This window comes from Rhagoletis zephyria, unplaced genomic scaffold (genome assembly GCF_001687245.7).
Source record: "Rhagoletis zephyria isolate East Lansing unplaced genomic scaffold, Rhagoletis_zephyria_1.1 Rzeph_scaffold_01203, whole genome shotgun sequence".
In the NCBI taxonomy this organism is placed as follows: Eukaryota; Metazoa; Arthropoda; class Insecta; order Diptera; family Tephritidae; genus Rhagoletis; species Rhagoletis zephyria.
The window spans coordinates 87,591-105,782 of NW_016158287.1; the positions used below are offsets into that span (position 1 = coordinate 87,591).

The 18,192-nt window shown below is 39.8% G+C and overlaps 1 protein-coding gene across 2 annotated transcripts in view; it reads right to left on the reverse strand.

Annotated features, from left to right (window-relative positions):
• Positions 1-18,192, reverse strand: part of eIF4G1 (eukaryotic translation initiation factor 4G1) — a 129,084-nt gene that overhangs the window by 70,487 nt on the left and 40,405 nt on the right. For both annotated transcript variants that reach the window (XM_017616433.1, XM_017616432.1), the window contains 4 exons: positions 13,308-13,952; positions 13,148-13,250; positions 12,979-13,093; positions 12,751-12,800 (listed from right to left, as the gene is read on the reverse strand). In XM_017616433.1, coding sequence (XP_017471922.1) covers positions 12,751-12,800; positions 12,979-13,093; positions 13,148-13,250; positions 13,308-13,835 — 796 coding nt within the window. In that variant the 5' untranslated portion in view covers positions 13,836-13,952. The remainder of the gene's footprint in view (positions 1-12,750; positions 12,801-12,978; positions 13,094-13,147; positions 13,251-13,307; positions 13,953-18,192) is intronic.

An 18,192-nucleotide genomic window follows, 5' to 3' on the forward strand; every position in this document is an offset into this window, starting at 1 on the left:
TTTTTCTTAACAGCGGTCGTCCCTCGGCAGGCAATGGCAAACCTCCGAGTGTATTTCTGCCATGAAAAACAGCTTCTCATAAAAATACAATCGCCGTTCGGAGTCGGCGTAAAACTGTAGGTCCCTCCGCTTTGTGTGGCAACATCAAGGCGCACGCCACAAGTCGGAGGAGAAGCTCGGCCAAACACTAACATATGTGTAAGCGCCAATCTATTATTATTATTAAACAAGACGTCGTCTAATAAGCAGCCTTTGTTCTCGTTAGAGTGAAAATCAAAAAAGACGTACGTCGTTTGAAATCGAATATTAAGACCAGATGGATAAATTTGAAGAGCAAATTTTCGTAAAAAAAAACACAAACCATGGTTAGACGGAACGATTAGCATCCCTAAAGGTATAAGACCATCTGGAAGGCGATCACAGATATTGTTTTCCGACTCAAGCGCGAGGAGCAAGAGAAGAAAAACAGAAAAATTACGAAAAAGTGATGACTTGGAAGTGCTCACAATCGCTGCTCAGTCCAAACTAGGTAAGCAAGGGAAACGAAATGCTTCATTTGTGCTCAAGGAAATAATTTCGTCTCCACAACGAGCGACGAAATACTCTTTTGGAATTTGTATGCTGTTACAACAACCACAACAACGAATACAACGATACAAGAAGGTATCCAAACAAAAGAAAAGGCAAAGTTAACACCACAACAAGCTTTGTCTATGCTTATAGGAGCTGACTTCTTAAGAAGATAATACGAAAACATTAGATCCGGACGCGTTCCTTGCTACAGCAAAATACAAGCAGCTAAGCAGGATTGCTACCCTCAAAAAGACTCCTTTCATGTCACAGAAACTGTAGCCGAAATTAAGCTTCAGAATTTAATGAACCACACACACACAGCTTCCAAACTACTGACGGATCCTGAGGAGATACTAGAAATACTTCACGAAGAAGTATATATACCTATGAAGTTTATGCCTGGAGTATTATTTAGTAACCTGGAAAGTATGTTTGTGTAGGCGTTGAAGAGAAAAACTGACCCCTTGTGGGATTCCATTATTGAGCTTAAAGGTACGTGAAAGGTGCCCATCTACTTTGACGGTGATCCTTTTCTGCGATAGCTTTAATAGCAAATACCCCAAAGTTGTAATTCTTTAATGATGTACGTTGATATGACCCTGTCGACTGCCTTCTATATGTCTTCCGAAATTATTACGTTGTGTTTCAGATTTCCCAAGTTGGTTTTCGTATTTGTTTCGAGGAGATGGCAGATAGTGTGCACTCCATGACCTGCTTTGTACGCGTGTTGTGATCCGTGTATATTATACCCATAAACTTACCAAAGTCTTTGAGTTATAATTTGTCCAAGATTTCTGCCAATACTGATATCAAGGATACCGGGCGATACCCTTTGGTCGAGTTTTAATTTTTCCCCACCTTAGGTATTGGTGTAAGCGTCGCATGTTTCCAATCATGCGGATATGTTCCTGTTCTGAGGATTTATCTGTACAGTTCGCATACGCGGTTTTTGATTATGCTCGATGTGTTTTTAATCGTGGAAAGTGATTTTATCCTTTCCTGGTTCTTTTAACGCGTTGAATATTTACACCATCACTGTTACTTCGTCCAAGATTCGACATTGGTTGCTATTGTCAGACATACTGCTAGGGTAATTTTTTTTTGATTTGTCGAGGATTAGGCGAGGGTTGAAATTGTCATTTGATGCTATCGAGCTCCATAAATTTGCAAAATTGTCTGCTATTTGTTTTGGGTGTGATAGATGGGAGGGAAATCTGGGGCCTTGGGCGATTTTATTTGTTTGGCCTTGTTCCAAATGGTTCGTGTATAGCGTTGGGTTAAGCGAGTTGGCAAATCGAAAGTGGAAAGTCGTCCCCCGCAATTGATTGTGATGGCCAGCTCCAATTTAATGTTGCTACCAGCTTTGCGCTTGCCATCGATACGTCAATGTTTCTTGTATTTAAAAGTGTTGCTAATGCGTCGTTCGTAATAAATAGTAAGGTTCCGTTGGTCTGCAAATTCCTTCCACAGTACTCCACTTCTGGAGCAGTATTTGGATCCCCATAGTGTATTTTGGGTATTTACGCACCCCCTATAAGGTGATGGCCTGAGTTTAGTTCTGGTATATCGTCTGGTGATTGTACAATTAAGTTGACATCCGTTTCCTTGTATATACTTATTCATAATGTGCAAGTCTGTTGCTCGATGTAGTTTGGTGTAAAACGTTGTTGGTGGAAAGGCTATGCTTTGACGTGTTGATTGTGTGGAGTGACTGACGGTGTCAAACGCCTTTCACAGGTCCAACGATACTAGAACTGTTCTCTCACCAGGGCGGACATTGGTTTAGGCCACGTGTTATCTGGGTGTTTATGGCGTTAAGTGCTGTTGTTGTGCTGTGCACTGCTGGGGTCAGGTGGTTCGTGTAATTCGGGAGGGTTATCGGACGATAAGACTCTCCTTTGTTGACTGGTTTCCACGGTTTGAGTAGTGGGACCACTCTCCCAATTTTCCAGATCTGGAATGATGAGAGTGGCCATTGACAGGTTGAGGACCTTGGTGAGGTAATCTGCTCCGGCAGGACCCAAATTTTACAGCATCAGCATGGATATTCCGTCCGGTCCAATGGCTGTGAATGCTTTCGCTTTCTCGGTGTCTACCTTAACTTCACCGCTGGTGAATGCAATAGGCGTACTTTTTGTGGGCAGTTCATGCAGCCTTCTAGGCCTCGACAATTGGCTTTGTCTGCCGGAGGATGCAGGGTAAATTGTTGGCTAAGAGATTTCGACTCTGTCGTCGCGCTTCGTCGGATTGGATAGTAACCTCACTGTTGACTAAAGCTTACTCACACCAGAGGTTAAGTTGCAGGTCTTCAGATGCTCTTCCCACTTCTTCCGCTTATGTACGTTCACTAGTTGCCGAATCTCCGCGTTATGATCCCTGATACCGGGATTCCGGGAGCGGCTAGGACCGCAGCTATTAATATTTCATGCCGGCCCCTAGAGACCGTTATCCCTCGATCTTGATCTGTAGTCCGTTACAGTTATATTGTAGGAGCTTCGTGTGCCCGAGGAGACTTATAGTTATGTGGGGGGTGAGTGATGTGTGTTGCCTGCCCGCCGCTGGCTGTGTGGGCTCTTGTGAAAGTACCGCCCTGAGGTGGTAGAGGGCGGCGTCGCGGTTGGGACTTGCGACCTGGCAGCGCAGCACAGGCCCTCGGCGTTCCTCATCCAATCTCGCGTGGTGCGTAGACATGAACATGCCCTACAGTGACACCAGCCAAGGCAGGTAGTGGTGCGGTTGTGTCTGTTGTATGGTATCCCAATAAACACAAAAACGAGGGTGGCATCGTATCGAATTCGAGACGAACTCGAGAAAATAAATGTCTCGAATCTATTTTTTGGGCACGTTTCGAATTCGAATCTTCTATTAAAAAATATACAGCAAGTGAAAAATGTATTTTTCTCACGTCAGTTCGAAAGCTCAATAATTTAAAAAATATTACGAAGTTGTGTTTATAGATTGGCTGATTAAATAATACTAAAATATGAACAAACGGCGAATTAGTAGCTCCAGTGAATCTAGTTCTTCACACTCTTCAAATGGCAACGGTGACGTTTATCAATTATGCAAAAAGCAATTAAGTAAGTTATTAAAACTTTTAGTCCCTTCTTTTGTATTAATGAAATATTTGCAATAAAAGGCGAAATTAACAAAAAACGTTACATAATTTTAACGAAACAAGACAATTTAGAAATGCGCAATACTAAAAATGTGAATGCGGTCGCCTTGCATTCCACTTAACATTCAAAGATATTTCGATGAATTTAGTGGATGAATTATCCAAGAAATTCTTCCAATATAGCGCAGACCGACTAAAGAAAAAATCGAATTACAAGAAACACGGTGGCGAACAAATCTAATTTGTATAACAAAGATGTTGTTAAAAATTAAATACGGATTCACATTTATAATAAATTGATGAATAACTCATAATCTTCGCAGATTTTTTACCTTTTGTTTATTTACATTATGGAATTAATTAAATCAGATAGCTAGTTTCTATAAAACTTGGGTCGAAAAATATTACTATCTCAAACCACCAGCGAGCCGAAATCTCGAGTAAAAAAATCAATAACTCTCGAAACTTGGAAAATTTTTCCAATTACGTGTGTACTCTATTGTACAAATATTGAACTATTATCCTCATGCACCACTTCTTTGTTTGTTCATTGAAAAGTTACAGAGCGAACCCCCAAAAAAACCAATATATATAACACCCAAAGGCATTTTTTGTCCAAGTCATCAGATATGCACCAATATCAAAAATTACTAAAATGTCGCGTCCCAGTTTTTATTTGTTTTTTTTTTTTCAGGGGCGTTGTGGTAGCGCACTACCTTCGAGCGGCCCTATGAAACCAGGACAAGCCTGTTTTTTTCGTCGAGCTGCTCACCCCACGGGACCACCGTCAAGCATTACTTCGTGGAGGGGAATGGCGATTAGTCTCCGCTGCTACGCCGTAGCCTTTCGAGACTCCTTAGTCTCTGCATCGGCTCTGCTATAGCGTTACTTGTTATGGTCCATTTTTCGCTGTTCATGCCAGCTATATTGCGAAGTTGCTGTTAAATCGCCCACACTCAAAAATGCCGTAGTGGACGTCTTTTATCGCGTCTCCTTTACAGAAGTCGCATATGGGGCCCGTTTGGTGTTTGAATCGGTGAAGGTACGCTTTAAAGCATCCGTGCCCTGTTAATTGTGTCACGATAGAAATTGACTTCACCTGCTTCCTTGCCATCCAGATTTTCAAATCTGGAATGCAGCGATATGTCCAGCGGCCCTTTGTTGCATTGCTCCACCTAATCTGCCAGGTTTGGTGCTGGGTTCTCGTGCTATGGAGCGATCCATTTTACTCTCCGCAAAGTTGCCGCTTCATTTGCCAGTATATCAGCGGGATACATTCCGCCGATTACTAATGCTGCTTCGTCTAATAGGGTTTTAAACGCGCAGTATACTCAAAGCGCGATACGTTGCCTTTTTGCCCAGCAGGTAAGACACATGCCGCGTGGCAGATTGCCAGACTGAAGCACCGTAAAGTATTTGGCTCTTTACAACTCCTGCAAGTAATTCCCACCGGCGTTGCTTTGGTCCGCGTGCATTTCGCATTATCCGCGATAGTGCTGTTAACGTAGCCGATGCTTTCTCGTTGAAGTATCCGAGGTGGGAATTGAACGAGAGCCTCCTGTCTATCATGATTCCCAGGTTCTTAACCCCTGGCATCGTAGTAATGTTGTGGTCGACGATTTTTTATTGTGACGGACTCCACCTTCTTCTTGCTGTATATGAGCACTGACACTGTTTTCTGCTCCGCGAGCTGAAGTCCGTTTTGCCTAAGCCACGACTGAACGGACGCTATAGTTCCGTTTGCTATTTCACAGATTTCGCTAAGATGTTTAGCAGTGACGACTAAGACAATATCGTCCGCAAAGGAGATTATTTTGGCACCGCTGTGAACTTTGAGGCGCAGGACACCGTCGTACACGACGTTCCATAGTAATGGGCCGAGCATGGAGCCTTGGGGAATACCGCCTGTAACCTTTAAAGTCCTCGTGTCTGCTGTTTCGTACTCCAGAATACGTATTTCGAAATCGCTGCGGATCATTCCCCGTAGGTAAGGCGATATCCCAATGCGGTCCAGTGCGTCCAGGACTTTTGCCCAGTTCGCTGTGTTAAAAGCGTTTTTGATGTCCAGGGTCACCTTTAGGCAGTACTCTTTAGAGCCCTCGAGCCATCGAGTGCCACTTATCGCCTCTTGTGCCATTCTTGTAACGGTATTCACGGCATCTATCGTGGACCTTCCTTTCCTGAAGCCGAACTGGGGTTCGGATATACCCTTCGCAGCTTCGACTTCGCTTTCAAGGCGGTTGTAAATGATTCGCTCCAAGACCTTACCTGCGGAGTGTAGCAAACAAATGGGTCTGTAACAAGACGGCTCCGTGGGAGATTTACCCGTTTTGGGTAATAGTACTAGCGTTTGCCGCTTCCATATCGATGGAAACGTTCCCTCAGATAAACATGTGTTGAATATGTTTACAAATGTTGATGCCGCATGTGTAAAAGCTAGCTTTAGTAACTTGATCGGCCCCCCGTCTGGACCAGGAGACTTGTTATCGTCGAGTCTCTTTGCGGCTTGAATAACTTCGTCGACAGTTACTCTCCGAATGGAATAGACCTAGCTATTGAGGTGGAGGAAACCAGCTTCCTTTGTTCGGGAAAAAGTGTATTCACTACGTTCCTTAGGAAGAGCGGACATGTTGGGATTGATTCTTTGGCGAATTTCAACTGTTTGGTAACCATTCTGTATGCTGTCCCCAAGGATTGTTCTCAGCGTCGTCGCAAAGTGCAAGAAAGCATTGACGCTTGCTATCTTTCATAGCAACCTTAAGTGCGTGTCGCGCTGATTTGAACCTGTCTCTGGAATCGGTGAAATGCCGTCTGCCTCTTGCTCTTTGGAAGCGCCTTCTACACTTAATAGACTCTTCTCTTAGGGAGCGTATGTGTTCGTTCCACCAACAAACGGGACAGTGTTGCTTTGGTGCCGACTTACGGGACATGAACCATGTTATCCGCACATCCCGTGTAATGTGCCGCTTGCAGCATTTCCTTGAATAGTTCAGGATCGAAGGATCTGATTTTCCATCCACGGCATTTCAGAGGGGGTTGCGTATTAAGGGGTTTGCATTCGCTTAAATTAATATCGAATACAATTTCTGAGTGGTCCCTTTGGGTGTAACAATCGCTGATTCTCCACCTGCACAGCCTGTAAAGGTTAACACTGGTCAACGTGATGTCTATAATGGATCGCTCCCACGACAGTCGGGTCTACGTAACCGGAACGACCCAGATTTATATTTGGCCAAGGACTGTCACTCCAGCAACACTCCCCGAAAACTCTTTGGGGAACTTGTATGCTGATACAACAACATGTCTGTAACGGATCCGAAGCCGTTTTTGGAGAAGTTTGTTCCGCGCCGGTATTTAGAAAAGCTGTGTCCAAGCATGCAAATGTTTCAAGCAGGGCTCTTTCCTTCGGGGTGGTTCGCTGGGAGCCTCACTCTATAGCTAAAGCATTAAAATCTCTTGCGATAATAAATCGGTGTCTGGTGATGGCATCCATGGCTATTTTTCCGACTATCTCCCCAAATTCATCTATAGGAGTGCTTGGCGGTATGTAGCAGCTATATATGTAGATATCCCCTGCCTTACCGCAAACAAAGCCTCTTTCGTTCAATATATTTTCTTTGTATGTGGGACTTCGCCCGCAAGTCCATATTGGGTCCTTTCCGCAGGCATCTTGGGTGCAATTGACTGATCTTCCCTTGTACGGCTCACTTAATAAGGCTACGTCAACATTTATCTCCACTACTGTTTGCGACAGGAGATCTTGTGCGGCCTCGCAGTTTTTATTTGGTTCACTGTATGTATATCTCAGTAACCGATTTATCAATTTGTTCCAAACTATACAATTATTGACCTTGGCGTAAAAAGCGTATGGTGCGTTGTTTTAAAACGTTGCACCACGTTGTATTTTGTATTCTCGCAGCTGAAGGAACGTATACCAAATATTTCAGACATGTGACAACATAATTGGGGTATTCACAACGGTGTCATAAGTGTCGTATTGTTGTATGTCGTAAACTTTAAGCGCCTAAAAAATATATTAAGGGGGTTCACAAAGTACCATCAAAGTCATATTATGAATTCTCGCAGTGTTAAAAAATAGTTGGTTGTGGTTTCAAATTCTCTAAACATTTATTTAAGCTTATAAAGTTTACGACATACTACAATACGACACTTACGACACCATTATGAATTCATCAAATATTACTGTCAATCTAACGCCTTTTATTTCCCTCCATACAAAATTGGCCCAGCCTAATATGTGCGTATATCTGAGATTTGTAAAAAAAAAATAGAATACCGCGTTTATCCCAGGCAAGGCGTTTGGCTAAGCTCTTGTAACAATATTTATATGAAATTCTATTTATGTACATATATAAATACAGTTCGAATTTGAAAAAAAAAATCCGTGAAAGTGTGATTAAAAACTAGGCGTCGTGAGCGTGCGTGAACGTGATTGAAAAAATTTGACAGAACGTGAGAGTGTGAGATTTAGAAAATCCATCAACGTGAGCGTGCGTGAACCTGAGCCAAAATTACTCACGCGCCCATCTCTAGTCTAGTCTAAACTCCACCCATTGCAAGCATTGCACTTGGCTGAGGTGGAGTTGTGGTGTCGTCTCTGGCACACGCAGCAGGTGTAAGTTTCTGGACTGGGGTTTGATTTGATGCCAGCCCTGAGCAGAAGAGTACGTAGCAGATGTAGCCCTATGGACAAACAATGTCTGAGATATTTCACCAACCTAACCGGGGTTAGATCGCCGAAACAGCCCTTGGTCGGATAAAACCCGAGTGATTCCGGTACGTAGAACCGACTGTCGTGGGAATGATTGGAATGGTGGTAGTTCTTTATGGTGGGGGCGTGATATTTTAACTTTGTTGTGATTTTAGTTATAGTGTAGGTTTTGGTTGCAGTAGGGTTGCTGTTTTGTGCTCATTTTAACCGACTTCACAAAAAGGAGAAGGTTATCAATTCGTCGGGATGTATTTATTTATTTTTTTACGTATGTTACCGCATAACTTTGGACCACATTAACAGATTTCAATAATTATTTCTCTAACGGAAAGGAAGTGTCTCACTGCCCTGCAAAAATCGCGACTACTCCATGCATGCGTGTAAAGAGTACTCCCTAAGGACCAAGGAGTACTCCAAAATTAACCACAATTCATATAAAAAATATGGTCCAATTAAAATTGCGATGTCCTAGGGCAGGCATATACTCCATCCCTGCATTACATCAGAGTAGCACAAAACTACTCCAACATATTAACAATGGCATTGTTGTTATATTTTTTCGTTTGTACACGCTTTTGTTCTTCACTTCTCAAATGCTTTTTCGAAATTAATAAAAACCAAGACAAACATTAACAATTAAATGTGGCCTCTGACGGCATTCGAACCTGAACATGCTGGGAGCTAAGAACTAACAGCGAGCATCTCTACACGTTCAGCTACAGCCAGACATGCAAATGTGCTTTCAAATGCTCAACTTCAATCACATTTCGTTAAAACACGAGCAGTGATCGGATAACAAACAATAAGCTGGCGCAGAGACACGACTTGGTCCGCTACAGCATGACAGAGGAACACTTTTGTAAGTAATCCAATATACCACAAATAGACTACATGGTCCAAAGATTTTTGCAGGGTGGTGGTCCCATACTAATTTGGTTTCGATCCAATCATTGCATCATGAAGAAATTAACGATAATCTTAAATTTTTATATGAGAATTGAAGTCGGTTTTGTTTTTTAACTGACTTCCATAAAAGGAGATTATCAATTCGTCGGAATATTTTTTTTTTTTTTTTGTTTTTATGTATGTTACCGCATAACTTTGGACCACGTTAACCGATTTCAATAATTCTTTCTCTATCGGAAAGGAAGTGTCTCACTGGTGGTCCCATACTAATTTGGTTTATTTGGTTTAGGACCAATCATTTGATCATGAAAAAATTAACGGTACTTCTAAATTTGTACTTGTTGCTTAAAAATTACTTGTTTATTCTGTGCGTTTAGGCTGGACTTTTTTTTCTTTAATTGGCTTTGAGGTGTTTCATGTAGTTGTGGAGGTATCGTTTTTTAAAATTTGGGATAACGAGGGTTTGTTTGTTGTTTTTTGGAAAGGTGCAATTTGGAAGACTGTTGCGTTGGAACTATATGTTTTCCATGCTTCTCCTACTGTACACCTTTGTTCTATTTTTATTTTGGTTATTGCTTTATATTTAAGAAAACTTGGGCATATCAGAGCGTTTGAAGCGTGTTTGTAACTGTTGCTGTTAATACAAAATTTATTCTGGCAAAGTTCGTGGGGTGGTGACGGTGCATATTCTGTGCACAATTCGAAACCTTTGCACTATTTCCTTGGTTTGCCCGTTTAGACACCTCATGGGGTTTGGAATGTACCGCTGCACGTAAACTCTTTCCCAGCCTAACATAAGTGTGTTGCGTATCAGATCAAAAGTTACAATTGCTGCTCCGGATGGAACTAGTTTGACCTCAGCGTTCTTCATTTACTTTCTCACTTCAACGAATTTTTGCTTGGCTAGACCTTCCATTAGCTCCGCTTCGGTTAGGTTAATTATATTTCTCGAATAGATTTTTCCTTGAACAGTATTGAGTGATTTGTCGGATGAGATTTTGAAGGGGACTATTTCAATGTGGCCAACGTGGCCTTCAAGAATTTTTCAGTAGCTTTGAGGTTTCGCGTTTTGATGGGCAGATCTCATGTCCTCTTATACATGTGTGTAGTCAGTGCCTATATTTTTCAATCCTCTTTCAATTTGGAAAACATCGGTCGATGAAAGTGGATGTATACGTCTTCAATTGGCTATAAGGAAACGTGGGATGTGGTCGTCAGTTTGTTTAAGTTCAGGCAGGGGCATAAAGTTAAATTCATTTTTCTTTATACGTTTTCCAGGAGGGTCAATATCCCTGTAGAGGAGCTGCCCCGTTTCATTTCGCCAACACTGATTTGGGATGATTTTTTATAACTGCAACAAAAATCAAATATGCGTTTTTAGTTTTTGGGGTCAAGTAGCACCAAATTTGTTTACCCTTTCATCAAATAAATGTAATAATTAATAGAAAACATAAGTTTTCAAGATTAATTTTTTTTTTTTTTGGTTTTTTTTAGGAATGTGTAAATTGAAGAAAACCTCGAAGTGATTTGTTTCCGTGGAAAGTATTGAATTTAAGGTATTAAAGAAACTTTTTCTAAAAAACCTTTCGCTTATGGGTTCACCGCCAAAAAAAAAGCGAAACCCAAAAGTCCTACTAGTGATTGTGTAAGCTATTTAAAAGCCGAATTAAATCGTCATGTGTTCGTGTAAGCTGTTTGGCAGTCTATTAAGAGTTATGGCTACATTTAAAATAACAGAAGGCGGTGAGTGTGTCAACTACAATAACGACGCCCATCTAAAACTCGGAAGGCAAAATACCGGGCTAAATTGAGTAGGATAATTAAGAAGCAAAATTAAATTTTGGAATATCTAAGTTACAAGAATATCGATAGCTAACACTTTTGGTGAAAACCCCCCTATTATGAATTCATACGATGCACGATAAACGCTTGCAATCTGTAAATCCCTATTACGAATCGATGTTTGTAGTATGAAATCCTATAGTTAGCGTGGCTGATTTATGTTGGATCACAATAAAAAGTGAACAAAAACCACAGCCATTCACAATAATACATCTGAAAACGTATGAAAACGATAACACGAAAACTGATTTTATACGATACGCTTGCAAGCGTCTATCGTATGGAAATTCAAATTAGGGGGAAAATATTCACTCCAGATTCTTATCAGTACATTGAAATTACTTACGTGATTTCAATGTGGAAATTCTTCTTCAGTGGAACGCCTTCTTTTATAAAGGAACACCTCTTTTGTTTCTCTGATGAACACGCGTAAGAAGCCAAGAGCATATCTTACCGTGTTAACAAATAAATTGGGAAGAAGGACTATTCACGCTGTATATGTAATAAAGGCCAAAAAGACATAGTGTAGCACAAAAGAGGATGTTGCACACCATGTGTTTTTGGTAAAATTTGTATTAAGGACAACTAGTCAAACGGATTTTTGAAAACAAAATGCCGTTCACTAACGTAGAATGGAGTTTAGAGCGCTTTGTTGTTGTTGTTCTAACAGCATACAAATTCCGTAAAGAAATTTTGGTGGGTGTTGCTGGAGTGACAGTCCTTGGCCAGATATAAATCTGGGTCGTTCCGGTTACGTAGACCCCACTGTCGTAGGAACGCTTCAAATGATATTGATGTGGATATGATTAGAAATTTGATTAGCCATATGCCCTAAAATGTTGTAATTTTCGTAAAAGATACGGATGACCTAAACAAAACAAGGATATGTGCTGTTTTCTACACAGCTTTAAAAATTACACTAAAGGTTTAAAATATACACCTTTATTGGTTCTTAATTGTAATTTAATTTAATTTTGCCAAACATTTTATTAACCTTGACTGAGTCCTTTTAAAGCAATCGAAAATTTGTGAGTGGGTATATACTTATGATACGGAGTGTGGGACCAAGAAACATAATTTTTCGACGGGATAGGACTAAACGTAGGTGGTGTAGGTTTAAGCGGACAGGGGAAGCGATGCTAGGTTTAAGTAAGCCCAATGTGGCGAAGGTCTCACGAGGCAACAGAAACTCCTCCCATGCAACCGGTGATGGTTGGATTCCGATTATGGCATTCATAGAGCAGACGTTCATGGTGGTTGCAATTACGATTTATTTCTCTTTGGTTTTTATATGATTTGCCTGTTACATATTCGAAATGAGTGAGTGCTTATTCCACAGCTCTAATCACTCATCCACAGTAGCTATCACCGTGTCTAGGGATTGTAAAACACGGGTTCAATGAGAATGAGAAATCTTTGGGCATAAGTGAGAACGTGCAGGAGCACTTAGTTTAAATTCTTTCGAAAGACAATTATAAGACTTCATTGATATTGAAATTTATTTACAAATTGTCAACGTTCAAAAGGGAAAAATTCATGGCAGTGTTTCTTGCTAAGAATAACTTAAATATCCGCATACCTGAGCTTTGTACAGAATTCCCATCCTTAGGATTAACAATTGGTAGTATTCTGAAAAGAAAACAAATGGTAAACATTTGTCATTTAGCACAAGCACTGCGAAGCTTAGACGTAATAAATTATACAACAAAATTAGTTCACAAATAAATCGAGAAATTGCTTAAGGCACACTTCGCACTACTCCATAATAACGAAAAAATATTAAATTTAGTTTTAATGAGGTACTTACTTTTTACTTCTAGGCTTTTGCATTGGCGGTAGGATTTCAACTGAGGGACCGTCTGTTATAGCTGAAACAACTGGGGTCTGCCCCAGTGTTACATCGCGACCTAATTGGTGCATTTCTGAAAGGTGACAAAGATATTAGTATGTTTTTATATAATCCTTATAATACATACCCATCATATCATATGGCATATTACGCAGTTGATCCGCCATAACAATCGGTTGCTGGACATACACATTTTGGTCGGTATATTCAACATCTGAGCTTGTAGATGTCTATAGAAAATGGTAAAGGTTTTATTATTAGAAAAAATGCTTTCATATATTTAATACCTTCGTCCTATCGAAATCTTCTAAAATATTTTTATTTGTGCTGGGATCAATGATTTCGAGAGCATGTGCACGCCGACGTGTAGACTTTTGGCTTGGCTGTGTAGGAACAGTAGTTTGCACAACTCCAACCATCGACTGGACGGCAACCTGCTGTCCACTGGGGGAAGGTCCTACGCCCAAAACCGCTGGGTTAGAGCCAGGTGGTACGGCACTCGTAGTAAGCACCGTTCCAGGCGCTAACGGCAACTGAGTTTGTGTAGCACCAGGCGGACCTGTCATTGGACCATTTGGCCCTGATTGTACAGACATTGTGTTACCAACACCGACTCCAGTACTAACACCTACAGCACCGCGCTGCGCAGGAACAGGGTAGTATGAGGGATATGGATATGGATAATTTGGCTGCATTGGTTGCGTATATTGTGCGTAGGGTGGTGCTTGAAACGCTTGACGCTGATATTGTGGAAAAGGTTGTACTACGACGCTTTGAACTCCTTGATGCATCGTCTGTGGATACATAGCTTGCATTGGGACATGACGAGCGCCATTACGGGGCGCTGGACTAGCAGAGGGTCCTCGATATAAACTGCCTGCTTGATTAGAACGCACTTGGCTGGGACTGTTAGTAACTGCCGGTTGAACATACTAAACAAAATAAAAAAATAAAATTTTTAAAAATGTTTTTAAGTAATTGAACTCGTTTACTTCTACATTTTTTATTAAAAACGTAAAAACTCACAGAACTAACAAATATCTATGTTTTCAGAGCCTAATTGTTCTGCAATGTACATGTGCAGTCGATGCCTTATTTTGCCTTAAGTATTTCAGTTAAAAAAAACTTTTTCTAATTTATATGTTATTCGGCCAAGGATCGAACCCAGGTCAGACAAAGCAACCGCTGTGATAAAGAATAGTTTATTTAAACTTCACAAACAGCGGAAGCTAACAGGCATGGATTTAAAACTATTGACGAATGATGATTTAAATAGCACACTGATTTCCCTTTTAAATGTCACCAACGGCTTCTTAACTATTCATTTGTACGGAGGCTTCAATTACATAGCACATACGTATCGAGCCCTTATCGCGAAATTAATGTTTTGATGTAGAATTGTTATAAAACCCATGACACGTCCAGTGGTATTTGTATCGTTAATCGTCATATACCTTGTTTATACCGACACATAAAGCGCTTTGACCTAGTTCGCTGTGATTTAAAACGGATACATAAACTGAATTTCAAAGCGCGTTGAAATTGAAAAGTGTACTGACTCGAATTAGTTTTCAAATCGGTTTTTTATTTCTCACTTCGGTTAGAAAACAGGTATAAACACATCACTCATTTGACGCGAAGTGAAAATAGGCTGATGCCCGTCTTAAATTTTAATTATTATTAAAATAAATTTGAATTATTGTTCGCTTCTATTTCGGTGAACCGTGCAAAGTATTTTTATTTGTAAGTTTTTTGTCAATTTTGCAATGGGGAGTGGCACCTCCCATAAGCCTGCAAATTTTGAATCAACTATAACTTCGGAACCATGTCACATGACCTTGAAATTTGGTATGCAGACATATCCATGGTAGATGCTTATAACAAATGACTTTGTGGAGGGGACGTGACATATCTCATAGTCATGGAATTTTTAGTAAGCCATAACTTCGGAACCATAAGCCACATAAAATTGAAATTTGGTATGTAAACATATCTATGGTAGGTGCTTATAGTAAGGTATATATATATACATGAGTTTGTAAATGGGGGCGTGGCACATAATATAGGCGTGGAATTTCTTATCAGCCATAACTTCGGAACCACAAGTCACATGACCCCTTTAATTCCTTTTGCTATGCCTTTCGAATTTAACAGACTTCAGTTCCCAGTTCGCTTAGCTTTTGCAATGACAATAAACAAGAATGCCTTAAAGTAAAACCCAAAACTTTATCGAGAATAAAATATATGATAATTGCATTGGAAAATGCATTTATGTTAATAGATGCTTTGAAGTATTAAAAACATGCTGTGAAATAATATAAGAAATAATCGTATGAAATTAGATAGTTAGAATTTAGATATTACAACATTACATTACATTGGTATTTCTTCTATTATATAATTTGTGGGAGATATTTCAACCTAAATAAAAACACCTGGTGTGCCAAAAAATTATTACCCAAGTTATACAACCTACCATATTCCGCTATCACGGCTATAGTAAAATTAGAGCAGAAATAAAATATAACATCTTTACAAAAAGTATTTTTGATATTTGTATAAAACGTGGGGTGTAACCCGCGGGTAAAAGCTAGTTTTTTATAATTCAAAAGTTGAAAATAATATTAAGAGGTGGTGCTTTAAAATATGCATACACATGGTTACCTTAATTCACAAAGGCCCTAACCAACAAGTTTCTATTTAACAGGAGAAGCGAAAAATTGTGAAAAGAGTATCAAAACAAGTAGGGCTTTTTAAAATGTGGTATGCAACTCCGTTTTTTTGGTACTAACACTCTAAAATTTTTATTGAAGGTGTATTTTAATACATCCTATCAAAATCTGTGAAAAAATGCAGTTTCTTTTGTGAATTAAGGTAACGATATGTTTCTTTATTCTAAAATTTTACAAGAGGCTTGTGTGGTGTGATATCGTAAAATGTGCCTGGTTTAGGGTTTTATGTTAATTGTTCCTTTTGTATATTGATAAGATTTCTTTATAACTGGTTTCAGGTTTGCGAAATATCTCTAGCTAAACAAAGCCTCTCAGCTGTATCCTTTTATAGTCCAGGGTCCTTTTCTTCTATACAGCAGAGTTAATTAATTTAAATAATTTAATTTAAATAAATACAATGATTTGAAAGCTCTTTCTGTTAACAGCACTAATCCATGTTTCCAAAAGGAAGATCTTTCTCTTGAGAATAACAAAGCCCTTCCAGATGTATTAAACGAGAGAAGATATGTCAACTATGTCACTGTCAGTGGGCGTGTTTTTTGTGGCGCTGCATTATATCACGCGTATTAACGAAATTACCGGGTTTTAATAAAGTTCTTAACCATATCTGGTAAAACTTTTGTCCGCACAACATCGCGGCTGCAGCTGATATTTGTTTATTTTGCATAATTTTCTCGGTATTCGTCATTCGAATTTTGGGTGAACACAAATATGTCGGGCCAGAGAAAGAGTGCGCGCAATGTTCCCTCTCCCCTGCAAACTCCTGCCCAAAATCTGCAAGTCAGAGGAGTAAGCAGTCCTAAAACGGCAAGTTCATTTGCGAGGCTTGAAGCAAAGTTAGAAGCATACATGGCAAACATACTGGCAGAGATAAAAGAAAGTGAAGAGCGAGTAATGCAAAAAATGGGTGAAGTTTCGGCTGAACTAACTAACTTTGAACTAGCTATGAAAACTATGGAGGAGAGAGTGAGTACGCTAGAGCAGCTATGCGAAAATGCAGATGAAAGCAGTGACATGAATAAGTTGAGTCAACACTTGGATGAGGTGGAAAGTGCACTGGTGTCAGCGGATGTAATTATGTATAATGTTCCGCAGGTAGCTGAAGAAAATTTAACTTCGTTGTTTACTCAACTATGTGAGTCGATCAACCTACATCCACTTCCAATTCGCTCTACTTTTCGTAGCCCAGTAGCAAAAGCGCCAACAACACAAACCCCTCTCCTATCATTGTAAAACTAAATTCTGCTTATGATCGCCCTCGTTTGTTCGTAGCAGTTGCTCGATTTCTCAAATCTAGCCGAAAGGCATTAACTCGCCGCAATATTGGAATCGATTCTGATGAAGGAAATATATTTGTTCTTGAATGCTTGACAAAAAAGAAGCGTGAGCTTATGCGACTGGCCACTCAGCTAAGAAGACAAAAGCGGCTGGCAGTGAAGGAGTAAAAGTTCTTAATCGTGAGAGCGTCGAGCGTCTAGCAGCTGCCACTTAAACTTAGCATATGTTTTATTATTTTAGTTAATATTGAAACTTTGTACGATTTGTTTTTGTTTTTATACTTACTTTTGTTTTTATACTTATTTTTATAATAGCCAGGACACATCTACCCCATTTCTTCCCTTTCCTTCTATTTGTACTTTGCACCTGACTGTTTCGCAAGCCTCCCAAACTGTGATCCATATGACTAGTACCTTGTGTAGATACACTAACAGTGATAATATTAGACTAGCTCTGAAACTTACGTGCGAATATAATAATGGGTTCAATATTTGCGACTTTAATGCTGGAAGTTTATCGATTGATAAACTTGAATATTTAAACTTTTTGTTACGGGAAATAAATATTGATGTGGCCTGTGTAACTGAGACATGGTTCAAACCTTGTATTGCTAACTCTGCTTATGCTCTTTGTGATTTTTCTCTGCTAAGGAATGATAGGTCCACTGTTCATAGAGGGGGTGGCATTGCCATTTATTTCAAATCCAGTCTTAAATGTAAAGTCGTTCATAAATCTGTCTGCCCTGAAACAATTGAAAGTCTTTTTGTGGAGTTTAGTGATAATGTTCAAAAGTGTCTTGTAATATGTGTCTATAATCCCCATAGGTGTAATGACTTTACCACTATTTAAAAAAAAAATATCTGAACTGTCCTTCAGCTATGTAAATGTCCTCGTCTGTGGTGATTTTAATGTCGATCTTCTCCTGGATAATGTTAAATGCAGGCAATTACTAAAAAACTTTACCAATTGTGGATTAACTGTCGCAAACGAATTTGCAACACGTTTTGCTCCTCACTGTAAGCCAAGCATGTGTAAGCTTTGCATGCTTTGGTGTAAGCGATGTTAGCAAAGTTAGCGACGTAGACCAATTTTCATTAGATGGAGTCTCTGACCATGAACTAGTATTTTTATCTTTTAATATTGAATTTAACAAATTGTCAGT